Source organism: Pan troglodytes, chromosome 13, assembly GCF_028858775.2.
Source record: "Pan troglodytes isolate AG18354 chromosome 13, NHGRI_mPanTro3-v2.0_pri, whole genome shotgun sequence".
Classification (NCBI taxonomy): Eukaryota; Metazoa; Chordata; class Mammalia; order Primates; family Hominidae; genus Pan; species Pan troglodytes.
In genome coordinates, this window is record NC_072411.2 from 142,199,660 (window position 1) to 142,227,375 (window position 27,716).

Consider the following 27,716-nt stretch of genomic DNA (forward strand, 5'->3'; position numbering starts at 1 on the left):
TGCTCTTGCTCCTCCGCCAGCCCTGCTTCTCCACCACCCCTGCTTCTCCACTGCTCTTGCTCCTCCACCGCCCCTGCTTCTCCACCAGCCCTGCTCCTCCCCAGCCCTGCTCCTCCACTGCCCCTGCTCCTCCACTGCTCTTGCTCCTCCGCCGGCCCTGCTCTCCCACTGCCCCTGCTCCTCAGCCAGCCCTGCTTCTCAACTGCCCCTGCTCCTCCACCAGTCCTGCTCCTCCACTGCCCCTGCTCCTCCACTGCCCCTGCTTCTCCACCGCCCCTGCTCCTCCACCAGCCCTGCTTCTCCACTGCCCCTGCTCCTCAGCGAGTCCTGCTCCCCCACTGCCCCTGCTCCTCCGCCAGCCCTGCTTCTCCACTACCCCTGCTCCTCCGCCAGCCCTGCTTCTCCACCGCCCCTACTCCTCCGCCAGCCCTGCTTCTCCACCACCCCTGCTCCTCCGCCACCCCTGCTCCTCCATTGCCCCTGCTCTGACCTTTGCCATGACCTTCACACCCCCTGCAAATTTCCTCCTTCAGCCGTGCATGCAGATCATCTCCCAGGATGCCCTCCTCAGAGACCTTTCCTGACCCCGTCCCCATGGATCCCGTCCTGATCGCCACTTCGCCGAGAGAAATGACCAGGTCACACCAAGCAGAAAGACGGTCCTGCCTGTCTGCAGGCAATGGCTCCAGTCCCTCTGCACCCCGCTGTCCGCAGCCTCTGCTGACCCTGCCTGCCACCCCCAAAGAGCTCTACAGGCTCACAGGTGGCACCTGGCCAATCAGTGGTGAGCACCAGGAAGGAAAGGTACACAGGGCAGGGTTGTGGGAAACAGGGAGGTGGAAGGCAAGGATGCACCGGGAGCCGGACCAGAGGGCGTGCAGAAGAGTTTCGGGCAGGGGAACAGCAGGCATGGAGGCCCCGGTGGACGGGTACAGCGAGCTCAGGAGGAGGGGCAGGGTCCAGGAGGGGTGTGGCAGGGAGGGAGGTCAGGAGGCCGCAGGGTCCTGGTGGACGGGTACAGCATGCCCAGGAGGAGGGGCAGAGTCCAGGAGGGGTGTGGCAGGGAGGGAGGTCGGGGGGCAGTAGGGCCCTGTGGAGAATGGCGTTTAGCTTTTTAGGGCCGTGGGAGCCTCGGAGGGTTTTGAGCAGAGCAGTGACTTGATTTGCTAAATTGAGTGCTTCTGGTCCCATTGGCTTTTTCCCTGTGAGCATCTGAACAGCAACTTTCACCCTGGCCACAGGCATGAGCTCTTTGGGGCAGACCGGCTTAATCCACGTGATGTAGTCTCTCTCACTTCTGCAGAAATCAAGGTGTCTGCAGGGCTGCAGGAAAGAAGCTGTTCCGGGCCTCTCTGGAGGTGCCCAGCACCCCTGGCATGCAGGCACCTCGCTCCAGCCCCTGCCCCTGTCCTCACACAGCCCCCTCCCTCTCCTTCGATGACACTTGTCATTGGATGAGGGTGTGCCTGAAAGCCAGGATGAGCTCATCTCAGTATCCTTAACTAATATATCTGCAAAGATCCCTTTTCCAAATGAGGTCACATTCACAAGTCCCAGGTGGACACATGTTCTGGGGACACCACTCGCCTCGCCACAGTGTCTTTCCACCAAGCGGGGTCTCCTCGCCACAGCGTCTTTCCCCCAAGCAGGGTCTCCACCTGCACTGTGCCCTCCAGATCTCCAAGTGCCCAAACCAGTGCTTGGCACACAGCAGGTGCCCAGTCAGTGTTTACTCAGTGAATGAATACAAGCTCAGCAAGATGAGAAGGCTGGCCCACAGGCCATAGCGGCCCCCAGGCTGTAACGTCCTGTGAGAAGACAGCTGCCTTGGGGCTCCCCAAGAGCCTCCATCCCTCTGGACAAATCACACTCACAGTGCTGGGCTCTGAAGAGCTGCCCTTCATCTGCACCTCTGCTTTTTTTTTTTTTTTTTTTTTGAGATGGAGTCTCGCTCTGTCGCCCAGGCTGGAGTGCAGTGGCGGGATCTCTCAGAGCCTCCACCTTACTGCACAGCTACATTTGCAAAGTCCCTGCAGCCTCCTCCCAGGGCTACGGGGAGTGTCTTGTAAAACCCTGTGTGTGAAAATGCTTTGACAGGCATCAGGTGCTCCAAGGATCTAAGGAATGATATGTAGGGCCCTGTACGGAACGAAGTCAGTGAAACAGGGGCACGTCCCAAAATTACAGGGAAGAGAGACTAATCAAGGTAACACCATTCCATAAGCGGATTGGATCATAGATTTGAATGATCCAGTTTTGTATTTTGAATTTTTTTAGAGAGGGCATCTCACTCTGTCACCCAGGCTGGAGTGGAGTGACACGATCACAGCTCATTGCAGCCTTGAACATCTGGGCTCAAGCAATCCTCCTGCCTTTGCCTCTAGAGTAGCTGGGACTACAGGTGCACACCGCCAGGCCTGGATAATTTATTAATTTTTGTAGAGGTGGGGTTTCTCCATGTTGCCCAGGCTGGTCTTGAGCTCTTGGCCCCAGGCGATCCTCCTGCTGGCCTCAAGCGATTCTCCTGCCTTGGCCTCCCAAAATGCTGGGATTACAGGTGTGAGCCACCACGCCTGGCCAGATTTAAGTAAACTAATAGGCACCATCTCCTGCCCTGGATCCTAGTCTCCACACTGTCCCATGAACTCTGCCTCCCACATGTGATGACACCAGCCACTTCTCAGCAGAGTCACTGCCATGTTGGGAGGGAGTGGGGGGCAGGTGGGTCTTAACCTTCTCCTAGTTCCCACTCCACCTCCTGCCTCCCCACCCCCACCCCCAGCCTGACGAACCACGAACCAAATCTCACTCTGCACATTTGGCATGAAAGGAATTGTAACAATACGGGGTCCTTGACGTCTGGCTTCTTTTCTCATCACCTTTTCATTTTATTTTTTTATTGACGAATTGTACATACTCATGATGTTTGGATCCGTATCATGTACAGTGATCAGATCAGGGTAATTCGCTTACCCATCATCTTAAACATTTATCCCTGTTTTGTACTGGGAGCATTCAACATCCTCCTTGTTTGAAGCTGCACGTGATTAGTAAGTGCAGAGTCATCCTAGAGCGGTAGAGGGCGCTGGACCTCATTCGTCCTGTCAGCTGCGATTGTCTGTCCTTTGACAGGTCTCAGCGCACCGTTCTCACTGTGACCTCCGTGCAGCATGAATCACTTCGTTCCTTTCTCTGGCTCTCTCTGTCCACCGCATGGACCAGCCACCTCCGCCCCCACCCGTTTTCCACACATGGGCCTGCAACTCAGACAACCCCACTCCCTCTCGCTCACCAGGTTTCAATCCAAGCTCCCACTGGCGCCTAGGAGTGTAGTTGGTGCAGCTGCCGCGTGCCCACCAGCCTGGCCCTCCCCACTTTGCCTTACCCACAGCCTCAGAACCACCTCTGGCGCCCCTGGAATGGAGGCCTCCCCTGCATGGACGCTGCCTGCTCTTCCTGGGAGAGTCCTTCTCTCTCGCCTCTGGTCCGAAATAGCACCTGCCATGTCCTTCCTGGCTGTCTCTCAGCGCTGGTTCCCAGGATGCAAAATTGAACGGGGTGCCTCCCTCTGTGGCCAGCCCTGCCCTGCAGGACCTGGCAAGTATTGGAAGGCCCTCGTTTCCCCCAGTCCCTGCCTGCCCTGTGGTGTTAAGTGTAAAGTAAGAGCCAACCCAAAGGCCACTCAAACACATTTGGTGAACAGATTTTAGCTCATCCAGTGAAAATCCACGTTTGTAATGTGGATGGTGACCTGTGCCACTGGATGGGAAAATTACAATTCATCGCTGACCGGATTCCCTGGGCCCTGCAGGCCGACAGGGCCGTGTGGGGGTCAGAGATCGGGCCTCGGGGAGCAGCCTGCACTTCCCATTTCTGCATTTGTCCCCATCGCTCAGCTCATGGTGCGTAATATTTTCCCACAGAGTTGAGGACAGGGACTCCCTGCCTGTCTCACTCCCACTGACATAACTGATCGGGATGATACGGTTTGGTTCTGTCCCCACCTAAATCTCATCTGGAATTGTAGCTCCCATAATTCCCACATGTTGTGGGAGGGACCTGGTGGGAGATAATTAAATCATGAGAGTGGTTTCCCCTATACTGTTCTCATGGTAGGGAGTAAGTCTCACAAGATCTGATGGTTTTATAGGGGAAACTCCTTTCTCTTGGCTCCCATTCTCTTTTGCCTGCCGCCATGTAAGACATGCCTTTCACCTTCTGCCATGATTGTGAGGCCTCCCCAGCCACATGGAACTGTGAGTCCATTAAAGCTCTTTTTCTTTATAAAATACCTGGTCTTGGGTATGTCTTTATTGGCAGCGTGAAAACAGACTAACACACAGGGAAACTGTTGTTTTCAGAAACGCCCTGTGTTGCAATACCTGGAAGGTGCTTCTCAATACAGACCTTGTTATTACTCCCGGCTCCCCCAGGGCTGGGCAGCCTGAACCAGGTGCTGGGATCCTGCAGTTATTACAAGGGCAGCTGTGGCTCCAGCCCCAGAACTTCTCCTGTTCAAGAGCACTCATGAGGGTGCAGGAAGAGAGTGAACAGTGACTGTTGGTCAGGCCAAGCGGAGGTGTGGGCAGCAGATGCCCTGTGCATGCTGACTCACACAAGCAGCTTCCAGGCCCCAGGATCTGCCAGGGTCTCTGCTGGCTTTCCTCAGGATGGCAGGGCAGCGGGACATGGTAGAGGCGGCAGTGTCCCCAGGCAGAGAATGGGCATTGCTCCTGGTGTCTCCTTAAAGGTAAGTGGGGGCAGGGAAATAAACAGGCAGAGCACAGACGCTGTTAGGGCAGGAGGCTGCTCTGCGTGACACTGAAACGGTGGATACGTGTCATTATGCGTTTGCTGAAACCCATAGCAGGCACAACACCGAGGGGGCCCTAAAGTAAACTGCAGGCTGGGGGATGGCGACGGGTCAGTGCAGGCTCACACACCAGGACAGGGACACTCTGGTGGGGAACAAGGATGCAAGCGTGGAGGAGGGGGCATGGGGAAAATCCCTGCCTTACGCTCAGATTTGCTGTGAACCTAAACCTGCTTTTAAAAAAGTAAGTCTTGGCCAGGTTGTGGTGACTCATGCCTGTAATCCCAGCACTTTGGGAGGCCCAGGCGGGTGGATCACCTGAGGTCAGGAGTTCAAGACCAGCCTGGCCAACATGGCGAAACCCTGTCTCTACTAATAATAAAAAAATTAGCCAGGCACCGGGTGTTGCGGTGCATGCCTGTAATCTCAGCTACTCGAGAGGCTGAGGCAGGAGAATTGCTTGAATCTGAGAGGTGGAGGTTGCAGTGAGTCACCTTCGTGCCACTGGACTCCAGCCTGGGTGACAGAGAGAGACCCTGTCTCAAAAAAATAAAAATAAAAAAGAAATAAGTCTTAAAGAAATAAGTACAAGTGATGTAATCTTTTCTGGAAGCCCCAGCTGCCCTCCCCTCGTGTGTCCATGGCCACATGCCCCCTCTTGACCAATCAGGAGCAGAGGGGAGGGCTGGGGGCAGTCCGCAGTGGCCACCCCAGAGACGTTCACCGCACAGCTGTCATTGCAAAATGGTCAAGAACCTGCCAACATGAGCCCATGCACTCTACTTTGCCATCAGTTTTTAAAAGCAACGTCACTGAGCCATAGCTTCTATACCATAAAATACACCCATTTCGAGTATGCAACTCAATGATGTTTTTAGGAAATTTACAGAATTGCGTTAACTACTGCGGTATGATTTTAGAACATTTCCATCATCTGAAAAGGATGCCTCATGCCCATGGACAGTCACTGCCCGTTCCCCTTCCTCCCAGCCCCTGGCAACCACTCATCTATTTTCTGTCTTCCTGAATTTGCCAGTTCTGGACATGTCAAGTAACTGGCATCATACACTATGTGCTTTTTGTGGCTGTTGTCAAGGTTCATGCACGCGGTGGCCTCGATCCCAGCTTCATTCATTTTATGGCCTAATGAGTCTGCCATGGGTATGCACCACAGTCCGCTCATCCAATCATCAGCTATGTGTATGCACCACAGTCCGCTCATCCAATCGTCAGCTATGTGTATGCACCACAGTCCACTCATCCAATCATCAGCTATGTGTATGCACCACAGTCCGCTCATCCAATCATCAGCTATGTGTATGCACCACAGTCCGCTCATCCAATCATCAGCTATGTGTATGTACCACAGTCCGCTCATCCAATCGTCAGCTATGTGTATGCACCACAGTCCGCTCATCCAATCGTCAGCTATGTGTATACACCACAGTCCGCTCATCCAATCGTCAGCTATGTGTATACACCACAGTCCACTCATCCAATCGTCAGCTATGTGTATGCACCACAGTCCGCTCATCCAATCGTCAGCTATGTGTATGCACCACAGTCCGCTCATCCAATCGTCAGCTATGTGTATGCACCACAGTCCGCTCATCCAATCGTCAGCTATGTGTATGCACCACAGTCCGCTCATCCAATCCTCAGCTATGTGTATGCACCACAGTCCGCTCATCCAATCGTCAGCTATGTGTATGCACCACAGTCCGCTCATCCAATCGTCAGCTATGTGTATGCACCACAGTCCACTCATCCAATCGTCAGCTATGTGTATGCACCACAGTCCGCTCATCCAATCGTCAGCTATGTGTATGCACCACAGTCCGCTCATCCAATCGTCAGCTATGTGTATACAACACAGTCCGCTCATCCAATCGTCAGCTATGTGTATGCACCACAGTCCGCTCATCCAATCGTCAGCTATGTGTATACACCACAGTCCGCTCATCCAATCATCAGCTATGTGTATGCACCACAGTCCACTCATCCAATCATCAGCTATGTGTATACACCACAGTCCACTCATCCAATCATCAGCTATGTGTATGCACCACAGTCCACTCATCCAGTCATCAGCTGACGGGTATGTGGGCTGCTCCCACTTTTTGGCTATTGTGAATAATGTGCTCTGAACATCCATGTACGAGACTCTGTGAGGACATGTGCGTTGAGTGTTCTTGAGTTGATCCTGATTCTACTCATTTATTTTTTGAGGAACCACCAAGCTGTTTTCCAAAGCAGCAGGGCCATTTTACACCCCACTGACAACACACAAGGCTTCCAGTTTCTCCACATCCTTGTCAACGTTGGTTACCATCTACCTTTTTATTACAGCCACTCTGGTGGAAGCCCGACTTTAATTGTAACAAATTATTTGTAACACACCTCACAGCTGATCATGACTGCTCACAGCACCCCAATGTGCCACGCTGTCACTGGCTGGGGCCACCGAGCCATGGTTTAAATCCTTGGAGAGCAGCCACAAATACTCACTGCTGTGCTTCTGTGGCTCTGTTTGGTTGGTGGCCTTTTCCCTGCATCCCTGACGCCAGGACAGCCTCGGGGATAAGAGAAGGGAGCCCAGTGCTCGGCCGCAACCCCAGCACCCCACTCCCCAGCAGCCCCCACTTCTCTTCTCGGACAGCTCCCCCATCTGTCAGGGCCTCAGTTTCTCCATCTGCAAATGGGGGTGATAACAGCATGTAGCTCACAGCACCGTGATATGGAATAAACCCGTAGCATGGCAATGGCAGTGCTCTGCCCACTACAGACACCGGCTGTCCAGGCTGGCCGTCCCACACCTCCCGCCACTCCGCATGCTGCACAGGCCCCCCCTGAGGACAGACCTCACCTGCACTGAGGTGGCCGCTGGCCTGGGCAGCCACTGACACACACGGGGTTTATGCTTTTGGTCTCCAACTTGTGCAATAGGTCAGTTGCTTCCTGGTTTGTCAGAGGCTGTATGATGAATGGAGAAGCTCTTCTGTGTGTGAGCTTCAGGATGCCTCTTCCAGGATGCCCTGGGAGGCGGCTACTTCCAGGGCAGTGTCTCTTCCTGCCCAGTGGGGTCTGTTCCCGGGCAGCTGTGGTTAATCCACTGCCATGATCTCTGGATCTCAGTGTCCTCTCTGTCTTCACATGAGCTGCCCTGGGGGGCTGCAGGGTGGACTCGCGCAGATGCCGGCACAGGAGACCTGTGAATCAGTTAAACGGGGGCGGCTAGGAAACGAGGCAGGGGAGGGTGCAGATCCTGGCGGGAGTAAGGAAGTTTCACCCAAACGGCACAGAGAAGACGGCGCAGCGAATGCACCATCCAGCGAGCATCGGTGCACAAGTGCATGAGCTGAACAACACACACCCAGCACAGCCAGAGGGTCAGCGGCCCCCGCGGACGGCTTGGTTCCTGTTTAGCCGTTGAGTTGGAGAAACATTCCTCGGCGGAAAGACGCTGCCTCAGGAGGCCCCGCAATGCTCTGCTTTCGCAGGGCTTAGGCAGATGTAAGCTGGTGGCCCTGAGCGCCCAGGCGTGGGGAGGATCCTCGGACCCGCGGACAGTCAGGATCCAGCTGCCCGCGTTTCATGCCCCGGGCACTGTCATGATCCTCACTGAGTGGAAAGGGAAGCCTGGGGGTCTGTCGGGTTCCTGCCTTGGTGAGCCCCAACATGCCAGCCAGTGTCTTCTGGACACTTTCCAAAGAGGTGACTTATTCAAACCAGCCCCAGCAGGGCACCTGCTGAAATGCTCCTGGGTTTGTGGGGAGGGCGAGTGGAACTCGGGGAGAGAGAGGGGTAGAACCACAAAGGAGCAAAGCCCACATCTGTCCCAGGAAGTGACGCAGCTGCAGTGGAAACAGCTCCCTGGGGGGCCACCCGCGTACTCCAACGTGTCTGCCATTGCTGAAGGCATTTCTGCTTTTGCCACACTTTTTGTTTGCTTTTGCATTTTTAAGGAGAATCATTTTGGGGGGGATAAAGATTATACAAGTTCATTATGAAGGATTTGAGCCATGCAGAATATTCAAGAAATGGTGAGAGGTTATTTGTAATGTCTAAAGTTTCCAAATAGGAAAGGAATTTCTCCACATCGACAAGGAAGGGACAGCTATCCTAGCCAAAGAGAAGGAAAGGATGCAAACAGGCAATGGAAAGAAGAAATCCAGGGGCTGCCAGGCACACGGAAACAGGGCACTACCCACTGGAAGCACAGCTATGCCTGGCCCTGGGGACAGTCAGAAAGCTGATAATCCCAGGTGTGGGAGACGAGGGCCACACGGCCCCTCCTGGAACCGGCTGCAGTGCAGGCCAAGCTGCGATTCCACGGGGCAGCCAGCCCTACTCAGTCAGGGCTGACCAGGAGAGGCCTGGCAACAAGTCTGCCCAGGCTTGGCAGCTCAGCCCGGGGAAGGGTCATGTCTTGCTCAGGTGTCTGGTGTGACGTGGGGGTAGGCTCTGCTTCCCGCCGCCTCTGAGGAACCCAGGCGGCTGAAAGCTCCAACATCCACAACAGGGGTTGGCAAACTTTCTGTAAAGGGCTGGAGGGTAAAGACATCACATCCGGCTTTGCAGGCCATACAGCCTCTGCTACAAATACTCAACTCCAGGCAAAACCAGCCACAGATGACATGTCACGGCTGTGTTCCAATAAAGTTTTATTTACAAAAACAGGTGGTGAGTGGGATGTGGCCCCCGGGCCAGTTTGCCAGCCCTGAGCTAAAACACTGGCAGTCACTGTGGCAAGGGAAGAGAGTGTGTGGCATAAGGATCTCACCATGGCTTATCATTGCTTTGGCCCACTAATGACACTGTCACGGCTATTCCCAGCCTGGGGACAGAATGAGCCACACTGCTGGAAGTACGCTCTGAGTTTCCAGAAGGAGGCAAGGATTGAATATTGATGAACATCAGTAATGCCCAGCACATCCAGCAATGCTATTCTTTGATAAATTTCTCCAAGTAAATTTCTACACAGATCCATAAGGAGATATGTGTGTTAAAAGCTAATTTTCAGAAAAAAAGTAAAATCATGACTCTCATAGAAATATAAAAAGGAACACATTTGAAATTTAGTCTATTCACTTATCAAGGAAGGTATCAGACAGATGTTATCACCAGTTCAAAACAGAATCCAAAGAACAGCCACACTTAGAGATCAGAGATATTTAAATCAATATGCAAGTGAAGGCAAACCGGGCTCTCTCCTGGGGATGGGAGGTATTCACTGGATTTCCACTACATAGCACAGAACATTCCCGTCTATATGAATTCTTTTGTACCGCTATCAGTGACCTACAAGGAACAGAGTTATAAGATAGTTCTAAATGATGACAGAGTAGAATCCAATAACCTTGACGAGTGTCCTCTAGGCAATGCACAGTTTTCTGTGAACCACAGATATTCTTCTCCATGTGTGAGGTTCTTCCTGCAGCACTGCAGGCGTCTGGGTACCCACCACCCAGGAAGCGTAAGCGAAACTGGACAGCAGCAAGGTCACTACAAGGTGCGGAAACAGGCAAGCCAGATGCACCCACGGCAACAAGGAAGGAGCTTACAGAGGCAGTGTTGAGTGAAAACACACAGGCAATAGACGTATGACCCATAACCATTTACGTTCCTTAAAAATGCAAACACAGGAAACAACACATTATGTCAGAACATAGGCAAACAAAAAGATCTGTCAAGCACAGGGAATGCTGGCCTCCCTGGACAAGGGCAATGGGAGTGGCACATAGCGTAAAGTATCTTCACAAACAGGGACAGACACTTCCCACGCCCGATGATGAGAATGCACCGGGGGCACAGAACGGTGGCTGTTCCACCCTCGGTGTCAGAGGTTCCTTCCTCGACATCAAAACGACAAAGTTCAAGGACGTGGTGGCTCACACCTATAATCCCAGCACTTTGGAAGGCCAAGGCGGGCAGATCACCTGAGGTTGGGAGTTGGAGACCAGACTGGCCAATATGGTAAAACTCCATCTCTACTAAAAATACAAAAATTAGCTGGGCATGATGGCGCACGTTTGTAATCCCAGCTTCTCAGGAGGCTGAGGTGGGAAAATGCTTGAACCTGAGAGGCGGAGCTTGCAGGGAGCCAAGATCGCACCACTGCACTCCAGCCTGGGCAACAGAGTAAGACTCTGTCTCAAAAAAAAAAGGTTCAAGGAAGAAAGGAAAAAAAATTCCAAATTCCTCTCTTCAGAAAAACCATCTACATCAGTGAACAACATCCTGATATTTGTATGCCTGTATATCAACAGAAAGACAGGTATGCTTTCATGAAATGAGATCTATCAATGCTATTTTAAATTACACTTAGTTTATTTTAATATCAGTTTTCAACATAAGCAAATGAAAGTAAAACTAGTGAATTTTCTGCACCCAAACAGCATGGACCTTAGATTTTAAAATCCCCTGAAATGAGAAAAACAAATGGATTCTGCATATTGAAAGATCACCCCATGTGTGCACAAACTATTTCACTTGGAATCACTTTGGTCTGAACACCAATGATTCTTTTGCCGGACTGCCTTTGTCCATCTTCCTATAAATTAGTTTTACATATACAAAGTTCATAACAGTTTTCATCCCTCTACCACGCTTACCTTTACTTACTGTGGCTGTCTTCAGCCTTTCCTCTAGGGCAGCAGTGTTCACGCGGTAGTGTGCACTGCAATCACCTTGCTAAACACAGATGCTGCTAGGGCCCACCCCCCAGGGCGCCTGAGCCAGCAGGCCTGGGTGCAGCCTAGACACCTGCATTTCCCACAAGCTCCCAGGTGGGGGCTGGGGCCGCTGGTCCAGGAGCCACACTTGGAGAACGATGGATTTCTGTCAATAGCAATTTCAGCCTTGCTATGTCGTTTGTTGCTGTTTGAAATGTATTGGTTTGGTACTGACACTGTTTCGGTTCTGTTTGCTTCCTGAGGTCTGACATCTTATTTTCATTTCTTAGTCTTATACATTGTTGACATTTATTTTATTGAATTCATGTTCTTATCAAACTGTTCTCTTAGGCAAAGCACAGGAATATTTTTTTTTTCTGTTCACGAGCTGTGCGTCCTCTGCCTTCCGCATGTTTATCTTGCGCATGCTGTGGTCCCTTCTCCAGCACTGAGTCACGGGTTTCTCTGTGGGACGTTTGCCTGTCACTTGCCCTCCCCTTCCCTGCCTTTCCATTCTCTTCAAGCCTGAGCAGCTCTGACTGGGTCCTCATATGTTTTAACACAGCACTGGAGGGGTTTTAACTCTTTCCACAAAACCTGGCAAAGGCTCGTCTTCCCCTCTTAGTCACAGGAAGCCCAGGCAGTTTGTGTTCAGGCCACCTTCGGGAAGCTGCAAGGATGGTGGTGGCAGGAGGAGCTCAGCCGAAGTGGAAGAAGGTTTGTTCAAATGCTGAGGCTCTGCTCCTGCTTCTGGAATCCTGTGAAATGGCCCAGACCAGAGCTGGCTTCACCTCATCACAGGGAGAGTGGTGCATCCAGTCCTGGTCTCAGGCCATGCCCACAGGCCAACGCATCCCTGGAGCCTCCACTTCTTACGGAGAGCTTCAACTCACAGGTATCTTCCCATGTCTGCCAGAGGCATTGCAAGACTCCCTGTCTCCAGATCCCAAGCACAGAGGCAGCCTGGGGCTCCGCTTGTGTACCAGCGGGACTCAGGCTTGGCGGCAGGTCAGAGCCACGCGAATCTGCCTTCTGCTCTACTCTGAAATCTTTTGCTTATTTTATTGGCCACTAATTTTTCTTTCTTTTTCTTTGAGATGGTGTCTCACTGTGCCACACAGGCTGGATGGAGTGCAGTGGCGCAATCAGGGCTCACTGCAGCCCCAATTTCCTGGGCTCAAGTGATCCTCCCGCCTCAGCCTCCCAAAGTGCTGGGATTACAGGCGTGAGCCACTACACCTGGTCTTTGGCTACAAATTTTCAAAGTGTATGGCCTTGTTTGTTTTCTGCTGGGATTATTTTTCTAGTTTTTCCTTTCTATTCTGTTAGGGACTGGGGGCAGGACACTGTGATTCCGCTTAATCCTGCTGTCTTTGACATTTTTTTAATGTCCATGAGCAGGGACAAATCTTAGTCTCATAAGAATGTGTCTGATTTGGGAAGCGGGCCTCACTCAGCACCGACCGCCCCTCCTGGCACAGCACTGGCATCCCCCGGTGTTCCATAAACACAGAGACTGAGAGATGAGCAGACGAGTATGGGCCCTGGATGCTCCCTGCAGCCCCTCTGCAGAGCTGGACCTGCAGCCCAAGACTCCTTGGGGGTGAGGGGTCTAGGGTTAGTCCCTGTCCCTGGACAGTGATGGAGCTAAAGGCATTGGCAGCGTCTGTCCCTTTTATGGGGGGAAGCTGAGGCTGCTGGGGGCAGTGCCTGTCCCGAGATGTCCCCAGACTCAGGTGCTCTGCTCCTTCCTTCCCATAAATCCTGGGCCTCCCCTGTGTCCTAAGGGCCTGCGGCCGCCTGGCTAGTCCTGTTGCTGGTCCTCCCCCAGGTGCAGGGCACCGGTGCCCGCACAATGAGCCGCCCTGCCCCTGACCACTGCAGCCAGGCCCCTGAGAGGAGGCACATGACTCAGCACACCCCCTCCTGGCATTGTTATCCTCCTGCCAAGATCCTGAGGCCATGCCAGAAAGGACCTGGGGCCAGCCTAGACCTTTCCATCATTTCACGTAGGCAGCAGCCTTGCCAAAGTCCCCGGGGGCAGAGCGGCTGTTTGGGCCTGGCCTCTGCTCCAGCCTGGCGTCCCCCATGCTGAGTGTGGCCCCAGGGCCAGCGCCGCAGGCTGAGATCCCAAGGCTGCACCTCTGGCTCGGACCTCTGGTCACGGCTCAGGCTGGGTGCCTTGCTGGCCACCTCCCCTCACAGTGCTGTTGGACTCTCAGTGAGCTCATGGGGGAAATGATTTCCTTTCCATGTGAATTCAGGCCGGGTCTGGACAAGCGAGGAGGTGCAGTTTCCTCCACATCTGTTTGAAAGTGATTTTCTTTGTGGAACTGGCAGCCCAGATCAAGAAAAATGACTCAGAACCGACAAAAACTCCAGGTCTTCCAAGGAAACAAAATCAAACATCAGTGTGCCTAATGGAAGCCTCTGGCAGCCTGGAGAGTGCAGCTCGACAGCCCCTGGTGGCCCCAGGGCCTCTGCTCGCTCGTTAGCCAGGGTTTCCTGCTCAAGGAGCAAGCTCTGTCCATGCCCAGAGCCACCTGCCCCTGTCCCCAGAGCCTTGGGGCCATAGTAACTTTGGAGGGAACTGGTCCCCAAAGCTCGGCCAACCCGCCACCATCCGCAATAGAAGGCAAAGGCTGCAGGACCACCCTAGGTGGGGGGCACACTGGCCCTCCCAGGCTGCACCCCGCCCAGAGCTCATCTCCAGACACGGCCACGGGGGTGACTTCCCAGGGGGCCTGTGGAGGCTGCTTCTTTATTGCAAGGTGCGTCCCCGAGACAGAATTCCATGGTTTTGGTAGCAGCCTCCCAGGCAAGCCTCCCTGCCTCTCCTCTCTCTATCCTCTACAGAAACCCAGGCACGTGTACAGCCATCAGAGCCCCGGCACCCCTCCCACAGGAGGGCCTGACTGGGGAGGAAATGATAAGCCGCTTCTCAGGTCACCGACAGGCGTTGAGCAGGCCGCTCTGCAGATGCTGGGCTCCTTCATTTGCACAACCTCGGCAGCAGCGCCATCATTCCTCCTGCTTTGCAGCCAGGAAGACACGAGCTCACAGATCTGCAATTTGCCCAAAGTCACGCTGCTGCTGAGTGGAGACAGGAAATCAGAGCCTCCTCGCTACCAAGACCAAGCTCCTCACCTCTGAGCGTCGCCCCGGCTCCATTCAAAGACGCTGGGAGGCCCCTCGGGGGAAGAGCGGACACCCCAACCGGAACACAGGCTGCACCGCGAGGCTCCCTGCGCCCCACCGAGCCGGTCAGGGCTGCAGTCTACCCCGTATGGCCAGGCTGGGAGGATCCTGGGGGCTGAGGCTCCCTCCAGGGAGGATTTGGCCACACACTGGTCCTTCATGAAGAGTTTCTCATGGAATGGATCGATTGGCCCTGGGATGAAAGCCAGCATGTCAGAGCAGAGGCATCTCCAGAGCTTCCACCCAGTTACTTTGTATTTTTTAAACACACAATGAATGTGCACACCAAGAGAAGTGCTGCAGCCCAACCAGGCATCACGGCCAAACGTGCAGAGTGGACCACTCCAGACCCCCCTGAAGGCCGTCCCCAGGCTGCAAGGGCCCACAGGGCTCCGGGACTGCAAGCCAGAAGCACCCTGTGTGCAACCCAGGTGCCTGGAGCAGGAGGGTGGGAGAAGAGACTGCGCTGAGAATGGGATCCGCTTGCGGACAGGAAGCAGCCCAGAGCCTCACATGATGAGCTGCACCCCCAGACCAGGACAGGAGAGGAGGGCCCCAGGGATTCCGTTCTGAACAGGGAGCCCAGGCTTCCAGGGCAGACGTGTCCCTTGCAGGTTTCCAGAGAGAGGGGCCACACCTTGGCAGCTGTGTGTGTTCGGCCCCTGCTCCAGCGACTTCTCGAAGTCGAGGAAGGATGGCTGCACGCTCCTCCCACCTGCTCCTCCTCAGCCCCAGCTGGGGCTCCGTCACCCTCCCAGGCAGGCACCTGGCCACTCGAGCCACTCAAATCCCAGGTGGTCATGAGCCCTGCACTCCATACCACAGCTCCGGCCCCAGCAGACGGGGAGATGGGTGCAGTGATGAGCTGGGAGGGTTTCCAAAGGGTAGTGTGTTACTAGGGGAAGACATTGTCCCTTGCCACCCTCTACGGAATTAGCTCGTTAACCCGCATGCTCTGTATGAGGTGCTGGGCCTGCAAACCCCTCAGTCATGCCTCCGGGGCCCTCCCCGCAGGCACTGCGCTCAGGGCCATGGAGTGAGCCTCAAGCCCAAGGGCTCACTGCAATCACAAACACCCCCACATCATTCAGGTATCAAGGTCAACACTCATGGACGCTACACCTTCTCCAGCCCAGCTGCAGCTCATCTCGATGAATCCCTTTGTCGTCCACATAAAAGCTTTGAGTTCAACGGCTCCTGACGCTGGTGCAGGACCTCCCTGAAGGAGGCAGGACCGAGGTTTTGTCAGGCACGCCTGACATGGATGTGTGCCCAGGTGTGCTAAATGCACTCACTCCCTTTGGTCAGATTTTGGGGAAAGTCAGAGTGAGGTTCCTGCAGGCAGAGAGAAGGCTGCAAGCACAAGCTCTGGGGCCAGAGGGCCCCATGTTGGAAATGCCTGCTGTGTGTCTTTGATGTCCTGCCTAACTTCTCTGAACCTCAGGCTGCCTTTGGTGAAATGAGGATAAGGCCACGGCCTCAAAGGGTTGGTGGAAGGAGGGAACCCTGTGTGAAGTGCCAGGGCAGTGCCCAGGAGATGGATGCCCAGCCCACGGTGGTGGGTGCTGTGCCTCCCATGGGACTCCTCAGTCCTGAAGCCCGGTGCTCAGCAGGTAGTGTGGGTGGGATCCCGGGTAAGGAACTGGGATCCAGGCTGCAGTGCAGCCCCTTCCTCATGGGGACAGAATCCCTGGAGGCCTAGGCCAGGCCAGCTGGGGCCGTCCAGCCTGCTCACACTGCTTGGACCAAGGCCCTGGACATTATCTGGCAGCAGGCATCCGAGCCTGGGAATACCAAGAAGTCATACCAGGACAGCCCTATACCAGTGCAGGTGCCTAAGGCCTACATCCCACACCAACTCCCAGAGCCCCCAGGGACAGAGCTCCTGAGGCCCACAGAGGAAAATGGCTCAGTGACTGTCCTGTGTGCCTGCCTTCTGCACGCCCCGCTGGGCTTCCTGCAGCCACAGCCAAATGCTCGGCCTAAGGAAGAAGCTGGACAAAGACCGGGAGGCAGCTGCTACCAGATACAGACAGGGACAGTCCTTGCCTCACCAGAGCCCAGTAAGCCCCGCCCTCTCTGCGCACCAGACACAGACAGGGACGGCTCCTGACTCTCTGAGGCCCAGAGCAAGCCCCGCCCTCCCCGCCGAGCCCCAGGCCTCCAGACCCAGGGTCCTGTGAGGGTCCTCCCCGGGGCTCCTCTCACACACCGGCCTTCCTGCTGCCGTGAGCTCCTCCATCCACTGAAGGCCTCAAAGACTATGCAACAGGCCAGCCCAGCTCTTGTTGCCAGATGGCAAGAGGGATGAGGGCTCCAGGAAGCATGGGGTGGTGCCTCAACACGCCCACGGCAGCGACATAACCTGTGGGCCCCAGTGCAAGATGAAAACGGGAGGCTTTTCTCCAAAACTTGTTCAGACTTTCAGGACGGCCACAGCTGAACATTAAATCAAGTGTGGGCCCTTCTTGAGCGTGGGCACTGGGTGAACATGGAGGTCACATGTGCATAGGTGGCCCTGCCCTCCAAGCTGGTCTTCCAAGGCCAAGTTAGCCAATTTACATCCTCTGGTGGTGAGGTGGAGGAGGTGAGGTCGGGGGACAAGCTCTGTCGTCACTACAGCTGTTTGAGCAAAAGTCCAGAGGTTCAGTTAACGGCAGCAAGGTTCAGGATTGTGCACAATTCTTAGGGAAATAGCAGCTCATTTCCACCAACACTTAAGAGCTAGAACCTCCTGGGCCCTGCCCACACGTCCCTCTTCCCAGCGTCAGCCACGCATTCCAGAGACTAAGCCAGGCTGTGCTCCGGACAATGGCCTCCAGGCTGCTCTTCTCCCTTTGGCCCCTCAAGGCCCTGTTCAGAGGCTCCCTGTAGTCTCATTCAAGGCTGGCTCTGCAGCTGGGTCCTGAGCCCCCAGGGGACAGAAAGTAACCGACATCTCCACAGCCTCCGCTCCATGAGTGGCGACGGAAAAGTAACAGGCGTTCAAAACATGCACTCACTTGACGTTGTTCAGGGTCTACAGCCCACTGTCCATTTTGCAGCTGTAAGTGGAGTCGCTGGAAAACCCAATGTAAAAAGCAGCAGGCCTGCCCGAGCAAAGCTGCCAAGGCTAAAAGCCCCAGCCATCTTGAAAGCACAAATACACGTCGATGGGACCCGGATCCTGACTCGAGCCTCCAGCATTCCAAATACAAGGACAAACTAGGGCTTGCAAAGGCGGCTCAGATGCCAGCCTGATGATGCAACTCAGTATGTCCCTTCATCTTCCACAAATCCAGGCCTCCAGTGTGTCTGGGACAGAAAAAAATAGAGCCAGCGGAGGTGGCCCTCCCTCCTTGGGGACTTCACCAAGCCTCGAGCCATCCTGGCCTAGGCAGGAGCCAGCAGAGGCCTGTGTATTTATTTTGCAGGGAACAGTTCATACAAAGATAAAGCGAGCAGGAGTCCAGAAGAGAAGGCTCTCTACTTCAAATGCAGTGTCTCAGAAGTCACAGGGCACCCCCTTCCACCCCTGGAGCCCCCAACCCTTCCTTGCTCCCCTGGAGCCCCCAACCCCAAGCTTCCTGCCTTGCAGGCTTTCTCATTGCTTTAACCCCACGAATGCAATGGACACATGTCCCTCTTTGGGACGGATGTATGAGAGCTCATTATGACCAGGATAGCGTCGGGATTTTAAGGTAAAATCAAAGCAAACCAACTGCTGATTGAGCGGCTTCTTCCAACACTGGTACGGATAGGAGCTTGGGGCAGGAATGAGCACCAGCATTTGTGTCTGAGGAGTGAGATGCACGGCTCGGAGGGCGAAGCGAGTTAGCAATCGTACAGATCAGCTTTAGACATCCAACCCGACTGGACTACAGCTGCCCGGGTATTTGGTCAAATGTGATTTTTGGGGTGTATCTGTGGGGGATGAGATCAGCATGTGACCTGGTGGATTCGGGAAGGCAGGCGGCACTCCCCAGCGTGGGCAGGCATCCTCCAGTCCACTGGGGGTCTGGAAAGAACAGAAAGCTGGTGGAAGAAAGAATTCCCACTCTCTGCCTGTTTTGTGTTTTTTGCTTTTGTTTGTTTGTTTTTTAGAGACAAGGTCTTCTCTGTTGCCCAGGCTGGAGTGCAAACTCCTGGGCTCAAGCAATCCTCCCACCTCAGCCTCCCACGTAGCTGGGACAACAGGCGTGTGCCACCACACTTTTACTTTTTGAAGAGACAAGGCCTCATCTATGTTGCCCGGGCTGGTCTCCAACTCAGCCTCAAGCGATCCTCCCACCTCAGCCTCCCAAAGCACTCGGATTACAGGCGCGAGCCACCATACCTGACAGTGGCCTGTTGAGGTGGGACACTGGTCTTCCCTTGGACTGGAACTTGCACCACTGGCTCTCCTGGGTCTCCAGCTTGCAGACAGCAGATCTTGGGGCTTCTGAGCCTCCAGAATCCTCGTAACTGTCTCCACATCTGTTCATCCCGTGCGTCCTGTTCTCAGGAGAGCCCTGACTGAGCCTGAACCGGGACCCACCACATTCCATCTGGGAGACTGGGGAGGTCCCACCCTCGAGCCCATTTTCTTACGTACATGATGGGAGAAAAATCAGGCTGGCCCCACCTGCAGCCAAGCTTGCTGTGAGAATCTAGGGAGGGGCACACCTCAGAGTGGGCTCACGAAGTGGTGGCAGAGATTTAGAAAGGTTTCCAGTCCTTACAGCTCCTCCGCCCCATGCTGTGTGGCTCTGGTCCACCCTCAGCAGCACAGGCTGGCCCTGTTATAAAGAAGCTGAGATGATGCATCTCCTACAGCCAGACGGCTGCCCACCACTCACAGCTTCCTCAGGGATCCCTCAGGCCCCCGAGTCCGTGAGCGGGCAAGAGGTCTCCTGTGGGCATGCCTTGGCCCAAGCAGGAGGCTCAGGGCTCCCGACCCACCACCTTCTTTTTCAGACGGCTCCAGTCCACCAAGCTGCCCCCTCGGGGCATGACCTTTGGAAATCTGAGGAACGGTTCCTCCTTGCTCCCCGAAGACTCTGTTTTTAGGCATCTGAAGTAAGATGTAAACACTGACGTTTCCCACTTGTGTTTAGACCTGGTGTCCTCAGTGTAAGGACCCCACACACGGATGAGAGCTCATTATGACCAGGATAGCGTCAGGATTTTAAGGTAAAATCAAAGCAAACCAACTGCTGATTGAGCGGCTTCTTCCAACACTGGTACGGATAGGAGCTTGGGGTGGTGTAAGGGCCTGTGCATGTCACATGGCCACCACGTGCAGGTGAGTGGCAGCCGCACGCCTGTCTGTCCCCGTGGTCGGCTGTGCAGACCCCTGCTCGTGCCTGCAGCTTCATCCCAGTGTCACAGAAACACCACACAGCTCCATTCTGTGATTCAAGTAGGTGCCTGTCTAGTTGTGTGACACTGTCCAACAATTACGGGGCAATTGTTCCCACTGCTCCCATGACTGCTTCAAAGAGGCTTCAAGTCAGCGTCCCACTGGCCACCTGCTGGCCAGGGCTTCCAGTACGTTCCGCTTCAGCCCCTCGTTCCTTTGTCAGGTAGTTGCTGAGCCTGGAAGGAGTGCAGAAGGGCCCTGCTTCAGAGGATTATTGGCTTTTGAAGTGAAAAACCCTAAAACAATGCTGACACTTCCCGTTTCAGTCTCATCTTTGAGTCTGGATTTTCGCTGGGGCTCTGTGGCCCTTTCCAGCAAACATCTGACCACAAGACATCAGAAGGCGAGGCTACTATTGAGACAGGGAACCCTGCGGCGATGGGAGCCAGGGTGCCCACAGGGCGTGCGGGAGGGGCCTCGGGAGGGCCACACGCTCCTGTGCCGCTGCCCTGGAGACAGGGACAATGGCTGCGTCAGTCACCCGTGGGTTACAGAGGACAGCAGGGGGAGAGACGCAGACATGGATGACTGAGTCGTCGAAGGTGGTTGAGATTGGGAAGAAAGTGGGGCCAGGGTCTACCGAGGCCGTTTCTCTTGTGTTCTCAGGCCTCACTTCTGAGCCTCCATAAAAGAAAAAATGCCCGTGCTGGGCAGCCGTGTCCCAGGGATGCCTGGCCAGGGTCCTCCTCTCACCACACCCTCCCTGGGTCCCCTCAGCACCCAGTACAGGATGTGCCGGACACTGAGCAGCAGCTATGATGGAGGGGCGGCAGGCTTGGTCACAGCCGGGCGTGGAGAGTCAGGCATCTTTAAAAAACAGGGTCTAGGAAGACTCTAATGGCAAGTAAAAGAAAATGTATATAACTCTAAAGCTATCTTCCTTGTTCCTTCCTAAAATTCCTAAATTTTAAGAAGTGATAATAAAGTATTTGTGTAACTAAAAAGGGGAAACAAGCCAGAGGGGTTCCCAGGCCTGGTCCCAACGGCACACCGAGGCCTCCGGCCTGGCCATGCCCTGGGCAGCGGGAAGGACAGTGGGACCCAGGAACACATGAGGGCCCTGCTGACGCCTGCCCAGGCTCCTGCCTGGCTCTGTCCCTCTCGAGACCTGATATGGTGCATGCCCTTTGGTCTCCTTCCCTCAGTAGGCGCTGTGGCATGGGTCCTGGGGTGTGGGCCGGCAGGGGCCAAAGGCTGCTGCCTGAAGTCCCACGCCCACTAGAGGTCTGCACAGGAGCCGCCCTGTAAGCCCACGGGATGAACCAGCAACACGTGTGCCACACCTGCTCGCAGAGGGCAGACAGCCTGGCTGCGTCCTGGGATGGGGGCTTGGTGGGGCAGACCTGCAAGCCCAGGGAGAGGAAAGGCTGCATGAAGGACTGGGTGGTGAGGAGGGGGGCGCAGGGAGGGGGCTGGCAGGGTGGGGGCCAAAGCACAAGGGGCTCTGAAGGCAGAGTGGGGAGGGGGGCCCAGGAGAAAGGAGCAGACCTCCTGGGCAGAGATGAGGATGCTGTTGTCTGTGGAAGGTGAAGGGCTCAGGAGGCCAGCACTGTGCAGCCCGCAGCAAACCTACCCCCACTGGCCGGCAGGGCCCCAACTGTGCGGCTTGAGGCTCTCCTTGGCAGCCGGTGGGCACTCACCTGCAGGCCCCATCACAAGATCTGTAGGTGGGAAGAGCTTCTGAGCACCAACAGCTTCCAGGTACCCCTGTAGGGGTTTTTCTGGTTTTCTTGAACTTCCACGATGGACAAAACAGTCTCCCCTCTCTTCCTCCCAGAGGCCTCCCTCCCCCGGATGGGCAACCCTGTGCCAGACATGGCTATGGAGACCACCTGTCACCACACATGGGACAGCCTATGTCCACCTCTCCCCACGGTGTGTACCACGTGGGGACAGGGATGGGCCTGGGCCAGGGCCCCGGAGGGGTGCAGCCAGCCCACGGCAGACGCAAGGCTCTGCTGACCAAGCTGGCAAGGCAGGGCTGCTCACAGCTGCCAGAAAACGCAAGGCACAGCTGCTGACGCCAGCCCCGCTGCTCCATGCCTTCTCTGAGGCAGAAGGCCCATCTCTGTGGTGGGTGAGACCCTCCTCTCCAGCCACATGGGAGGTGAGAAGAAGCTGAAGGGCCACCCAGAGCAGGGCCTGTGGCTGCCAGTCTCCACAGGGCCTTCTTGTCGGCCCAAGGTGGGGACTGTGGTGCACAGAACAGGGCCCCAAGGACAGCCTCATCCTGATCCCCAGCTCCTGGGACATGGGACCTCGGGTGGCAAAGGGGCTGAGCAAATGGGGTTGAAGATCTTGATGGGGGGTTTCCTGGACTGAGTGGCCCAATGTCATCACAGGGGTTCTTGCAAAAGGGAGGCAGCAGGGGCCAGCAGAGAGGAGAGGTGACTAGAGGAGGGGTCACAAGACCATATACGCAGGCAGCCTCTAGAAGCTGGGAAGGCCAGGAGCCTGCAGGAGCGACCAGCCCTGCTGACACCTTGATTGGAGGCCTCCTGGCCTCCAGAACTTAGGATAATAGATCTGTGCTGCTTTAGCCGCAAAGTGCAAGGCAGCTGCTTACCGCAGCCCTAGGAAACTGCTCTGCGTTGATCTGGGCTCAGCCCCAGGGAGGGGTGCCTGCCGGGTGACCTGAGCATGGTGGTGCATGAGGCAATCAGAAACAGGAGGGTTTCTCACCCTGCAGGAGGAGCCCTCGGTGTTTTCTCCGAACCTCCTATAGCTCTGGACACTCACAGTTTGCTCTCAAGTCCCCCGCCTTAGTTCCACTCCCCTTCCACCACCTCCTGTGTCCTCTTAGGTGGGAAAATGCAACAGGCACCGCGAACGTAAGTAGCGGCTTGCCCCGACCTCAGGGAACGTAAGTAGCGGCTTGCCCCGACCACAGGCAGCCAGGCAGAGGCTTGCCCTTAAAAGGCTGGAGGCTTCAAGGCTGTGACCATGTGGAGACAGCACAGCAAACACAGGCTCCTTCAGGAACTGCAAACTTAAAATAGACTCCACTTCCAAACCCACACACTGGCGTCTCTCCAGGAAGAGCGGGGTGGAGGACGCCCCCGCCGCCTCAGGGCTGTGACAGTGGGGAGTGGGTTCCACCTGCTGGGCTGGGCTAGGCTGAGTGACCGACCGCCTCGGGGCTGTGAAAGTGGGTTCCACCTGCCGGGAGAGCTGAGTGACCACCCCAGGACTGTGAGAGTGGGTTCCCCCTGACGGTCAGGCTGTGACTGCCTCAGGGCTGTGAGACTGGGTGCCACCTGCCAGGCCAGCTGAGTGACCACCCAGGACTGTGAGAGTGGGTTCCCCCTGACGGTCCGGCTGTGACCGCCTCAGGGTTGTGAAAGTGGGCTCAACCTGCCCGGCCGGGCAGAGTGCCAGCCAGAGATGCTGCTCTCCTGTGTCCTCACGCGCTCCTTCACCAGCTCCTCTGGAGAAGTCCCCTCAGAGACCCCAGTGAAGCTCCCTGACAACCAGCTTTCTGAGCCAAGGACATTCAGAGGAAAAGCAGCCTTAAGGAGGGCAAGATAACACATACTGCGGAGCCTTTCACTTTCCTTGAAACAGCAGAGGCTGCATATTTACCCACTGGATGAACACACACAATTTTATTACTTTGTTAGATGCAAAGGAGGGGCTGTTTTAAGTTAACTCAACAGTCTGAGGTCTTTCAAGTCATTTCTGACCAGCTAAAAAATATCATTTTTTTATTTTTTTGTACTCACTGCTAACAAACAGCTGGATAGAGCCCGACCAATACCATCCATGCTCCCCCAAGTGGGTGGCACTGTTGGCAGGTGACGACTGGTTGCCAATGTTGGCGACACAGCCCGGAAGTGAGAGTCCTGCGTTCTCACGGCTGCTGCGCTGCCGCCCGACCTGCCGATGCCCTGCGACATTCCCTCCCATGAGTGGTTCCTTTCGCCTGCTGTTGGCAACGGGGATTTCTAGGCAGCTGGGATTCTTTCTGCATCTAAATTACATTCTCTCAACAAGACTGATTCTTCCCCTTCACAGAAGGGTTCATTTGAATTTGGGCTTTGGCTGGCACATACCATGTTCTTCTCAAATTTTATTTCAATAGGAAGGAGTTTATTATATTTATCCACTAATAAGGCTTCGTGTGAAGTATACAAATATTATAGATAGAAAATATGTGAAAACTTCAAGGTGAGGGTGTCTAAGTCACCTCTTAACACTGGGGCAGGGGGCGGGGTCTGCTATTCTCTCCACAAAACACGAAGGGGCCAGAGTCGGTGGAGAGACCATGAAAATAGTCAGCTGTGCAAGGTCGCATGACCAATGCCAGCATTTTCCACTTTCAGAATGGCACAGAGAGGTTTCTAGAGAAGGACCATTAGACAGCCGTCCTATGGCCAGCGCTGGATTCTGTGTTGTTCTGAGCTAAGAGCTTGTCCTCATCAGGGTCCTGGTCCACAAGGGACTTTCAGGAGCTGATGCAGAATGACCAGTTGCTCAGTGGTCCAGACCCACTCCCCATCTTCCTAAGGTGGCTCTTGGAGAGCCCAGGACACGGGGGTAGGCACGCGAGGCAAAAGGCTGAATTCAGACCCACACCTTGCCAGACACCCATCCAGAAGTGGCCTCTGTGTGTGGGTTGCTGTTGGCTGACTTGGCCATGAGGACTGAGGGGGCCGCAGGACAGACCGGGGCAGGAGGGAAAGATGGGGCAGGCCCAAGGGGAGCCGAGTCATAGGCTGGGTTCTCAGGGAAGGGTGGCTGGCAGCTCCAAACCCACGGCCAGGGGACAGTAGACTGGCTCAGGACCCTGATGCTACCTCACCTGTGGGCACGGCTCTCAGCAGATGCAACCTCAACTCCAACCTGAGAGACCAAAGTGGGGCAGGGCAGCAGAGCCTGGAGTCAGAGACGGCGCAGGCTCTGTGTGGAGTCCTCCAGAGGAAAGCTCTGCAGCCAGGGAGGCAGGGGCGACAGCAGGGACCAGCCACCCAGGAAAGGGACAGGAAAGGGGGCAAAAAACAGCAAAAGGAGCCAGGTTCCAGGCAGGGACTGGGAGTTTCTGAATGGAAATGCACGCCAGGCCATTCCCGGTACACCCATCACTGACTCCCAAGAGCTGACGCATCTGGACCCCTCCCACGGGTGCAACCCATCTGTCAGGAACAAGCAGCGCTGCGTCCCCAGGGGCTCCAGCGCCTACACTTGGAGGTGGGGCCGGTCATCCCCACCATACATGCAAGACGCACAAAATCCAAATAAAAGTCTGACGCATGGTGATAAATTCTGTAGAATGAGAAGACGTGAGTGGCCATCGTCACACACGGGATGAGGCCATGACCAGCACAGCAGCTGCTTGTCCCTCTGGCTGCAGAGGGGGTAGATCCAAAGCGTGGGGCCTGAGCGCGTGGGGTCCTACCCGCTCCTCTTACAACGTCTAAAACAGCAAGATTCCGACGGTCTTTCAGGTTCCCAGATTTGGACAGAAGGGCTGTGCGCTGCCTGCTGCAATACTGAGAGGAGGAAAAGCCTCCCGTGCCTGGAGGACTGGCGTTTCTCCTGGAGTCGGGACGGCCCAGTGCTAAGCACCAAGCTCACCTTGTCCCAGGAGAGGGCAGACCGGTGGAAATGCACTTTCCAGCCCACTGCCTGTCACAGCCACCTTTCTGTTCGTGCTTCCTAAACCGAACAAAGCTCAATGACAAGCAGGGGAGAGTGTGGAGACAAACGCGCTCGTTCTGGTGGGAGGAGTGGCGTCACGGCGGAGCCGGACAGCAGAAAACTCATGCTTTGATGGTAGTCTGGCTCTCTACCCTACCTGCTTGTTTTTTCCTTAATTCCCACACTGACTCCTGCCCCAGCCAGCTCAGCTCCAGCTCTGCGGACACAGAGCTTGCCAAAGTCACGTCGACAGTCCCTGCAGGTCCTCCTCTCCCTGACGCGTGTGGAGCACCTGACCCAGCCTGGCCGCCTCACTCCTTCCCTCGCCTCCCAGGCCCTCTGCACTCTCCTCAGCCCTCCAACACCTACAGTGGGCTCTGGGGGGGTGCCCTGCAGCTCAGGCCAGACCCTCCTTGCGGCTCAGACACCCCCCTCCACTGCGGGCTCGCCAAGTCTCACAGCTTTCAGATTCTGCACATGCACAACCCTGCATCAGGGGCTTCCACCCGGGCCTCGCCCCTCAGCCACCGCTAGCATTTCTGCTCTCACTGCCACGTGTCCAGCGCTGAGATGCTGCCCGGGATGCAGGAGGCCCCATCAACGTTCACTGTAAGAAAACCCACACTACCACGCGTAACATGCCAGAGGAAACAGCTTTTTACAAATTAAAAGCTGGGATTTTTAATATAATCACCAGGTATAGTCTCATTAAAAACATGTTTATTCAATGAAACTACATAGCACTAAAATGAGAGCTTCCCAAAATGTAACCAGCAATTGGATCTAACTAACTAGGGAGCTTCAGAATTTTAATTTAAAGATAAAAAGTGTTCACTTGTGAAAAATTTACTATTAAAATAATTTTTAAATTAAGAATTTTAAAACTATACATCAATAGTAAAAGCGAATGAGCAAACTTACTCACATGCTTAAAGATAAAATTTGATAGTTTCATTTGTCTTCCTATTAGAACCCTTAAATCAGCCTCCTTCAAGCAAGTGCAGCCAGCATGAGCCAGGGGACAGACACTTTCAGTGGAACATTTATCGCTCTAAGAATAGCACCACTCTTTTGGGGACAAGTCCATCACTGGAGCTCCCCGGCCTCCTGGAATTCAGGTGGCAATGTCCAACATCCAAACTAACAGAGCCTGGCATTCCGATGGGGAAGGACAGAAAGGCTGGGATCCTCTGCTGAGAAGAGGCTCCTTTTCCCAAGGGAAGCTCGCTGCTTCGAGTCACACACGTGTTGCTGTTATAAGGTCCTTTGCTTTGACAATTCGAGAGAGTATTAGAAAACACTAGCGGCGTGAGGTGACTACTGACAATCACCTCCTCTGTTTTCTGGCTCATGATTTTCCTAAAGCAAAGCCTCAGGCTCCCGGCTCCTATTTATATCCAGATGTAAAGCCCCAGATCACTCGGGCACCTGCTTCCATTCATGGAATTCTGGCCAGCCAGTGGCTGCTGCCTACACAAGCTTTTCTTCAAAAAGCCCCAATTTCTGACAGCCATGGCAGCTTTCCCTCCACCCCTATTTTGCCAAACCCCCAAATCTTGCAGATTTGCATCCAGTGTGAGCACGGACTATGCTTCTTCCCAGAAAGTAGCCGCCTGCTTGCTTCTTTGCATTGACATTTGCACTGCTAAGAACGGCCAATCCAGAAAGCTATAATTGGTAAGCAGGACACAGAGAGATTCAAAGCCAATTATTAGCCAAAAAATGGGACAAATGCCAAACAAGACAAGAGCTTCTTCCACTTCTGCTGTAGCAGAGAAACCACCACGAATTCAATTGAAGCGGCGTAACTGAAGGTCCCTGGGTCCACCTGTGGCCTGGAGGCGGCCGCCTCTTTCCCTGCTGTTCTTGCCACAACACCTAGGCGGAACATGGAGGTTCCACAGCTGCCTGGTGGACAGCAGCCAGCAGCCTGGCAGCGTGGGGCTGGTGAGCTGCTGCTGCTATCTACCCAGGCAACCCCATTTTGCTGAGGTGGTCCTAAGTAGCTGCATGT

General features: G+C 54.8%; 1 protein-coding gene across 3 annotated transcripts in view; it reads right to left on the reverse strand.

Annotated features, from left to right (window-relative positions):
• The window catches only part of LOC107973995 (uncharacterized), a 59,447-nt gene continuing 31,731 nt past the window's right edge, over positions 1-27,716 (reverse strand). Inside the window, exons 1-2 of one of the 3 annotated variants that reach the window (XM_054679636.2) lie at positions 22,748-26,370; positions 1-20,241 (exon numbers count right to left, since the gene is read on the reverse strand). In XM_054679636.2, coding sequence (XP_054535611.1) covers positions 5,778-6,968 — 1,191 coding nt within the window. In that variant the 5' untranslated portion in view covers positions 6,969-20,241; positions 22,748-26,370 and the 3' untranslated portion in view covers positions 1-5,777. Of the gene's footprint in view, positions 26,371-27,716 lie in introns of those variants that run through there. The other 2 variants (XM_054679637.2, XM_063790968.1) reach the window with 2 other exon arrangements.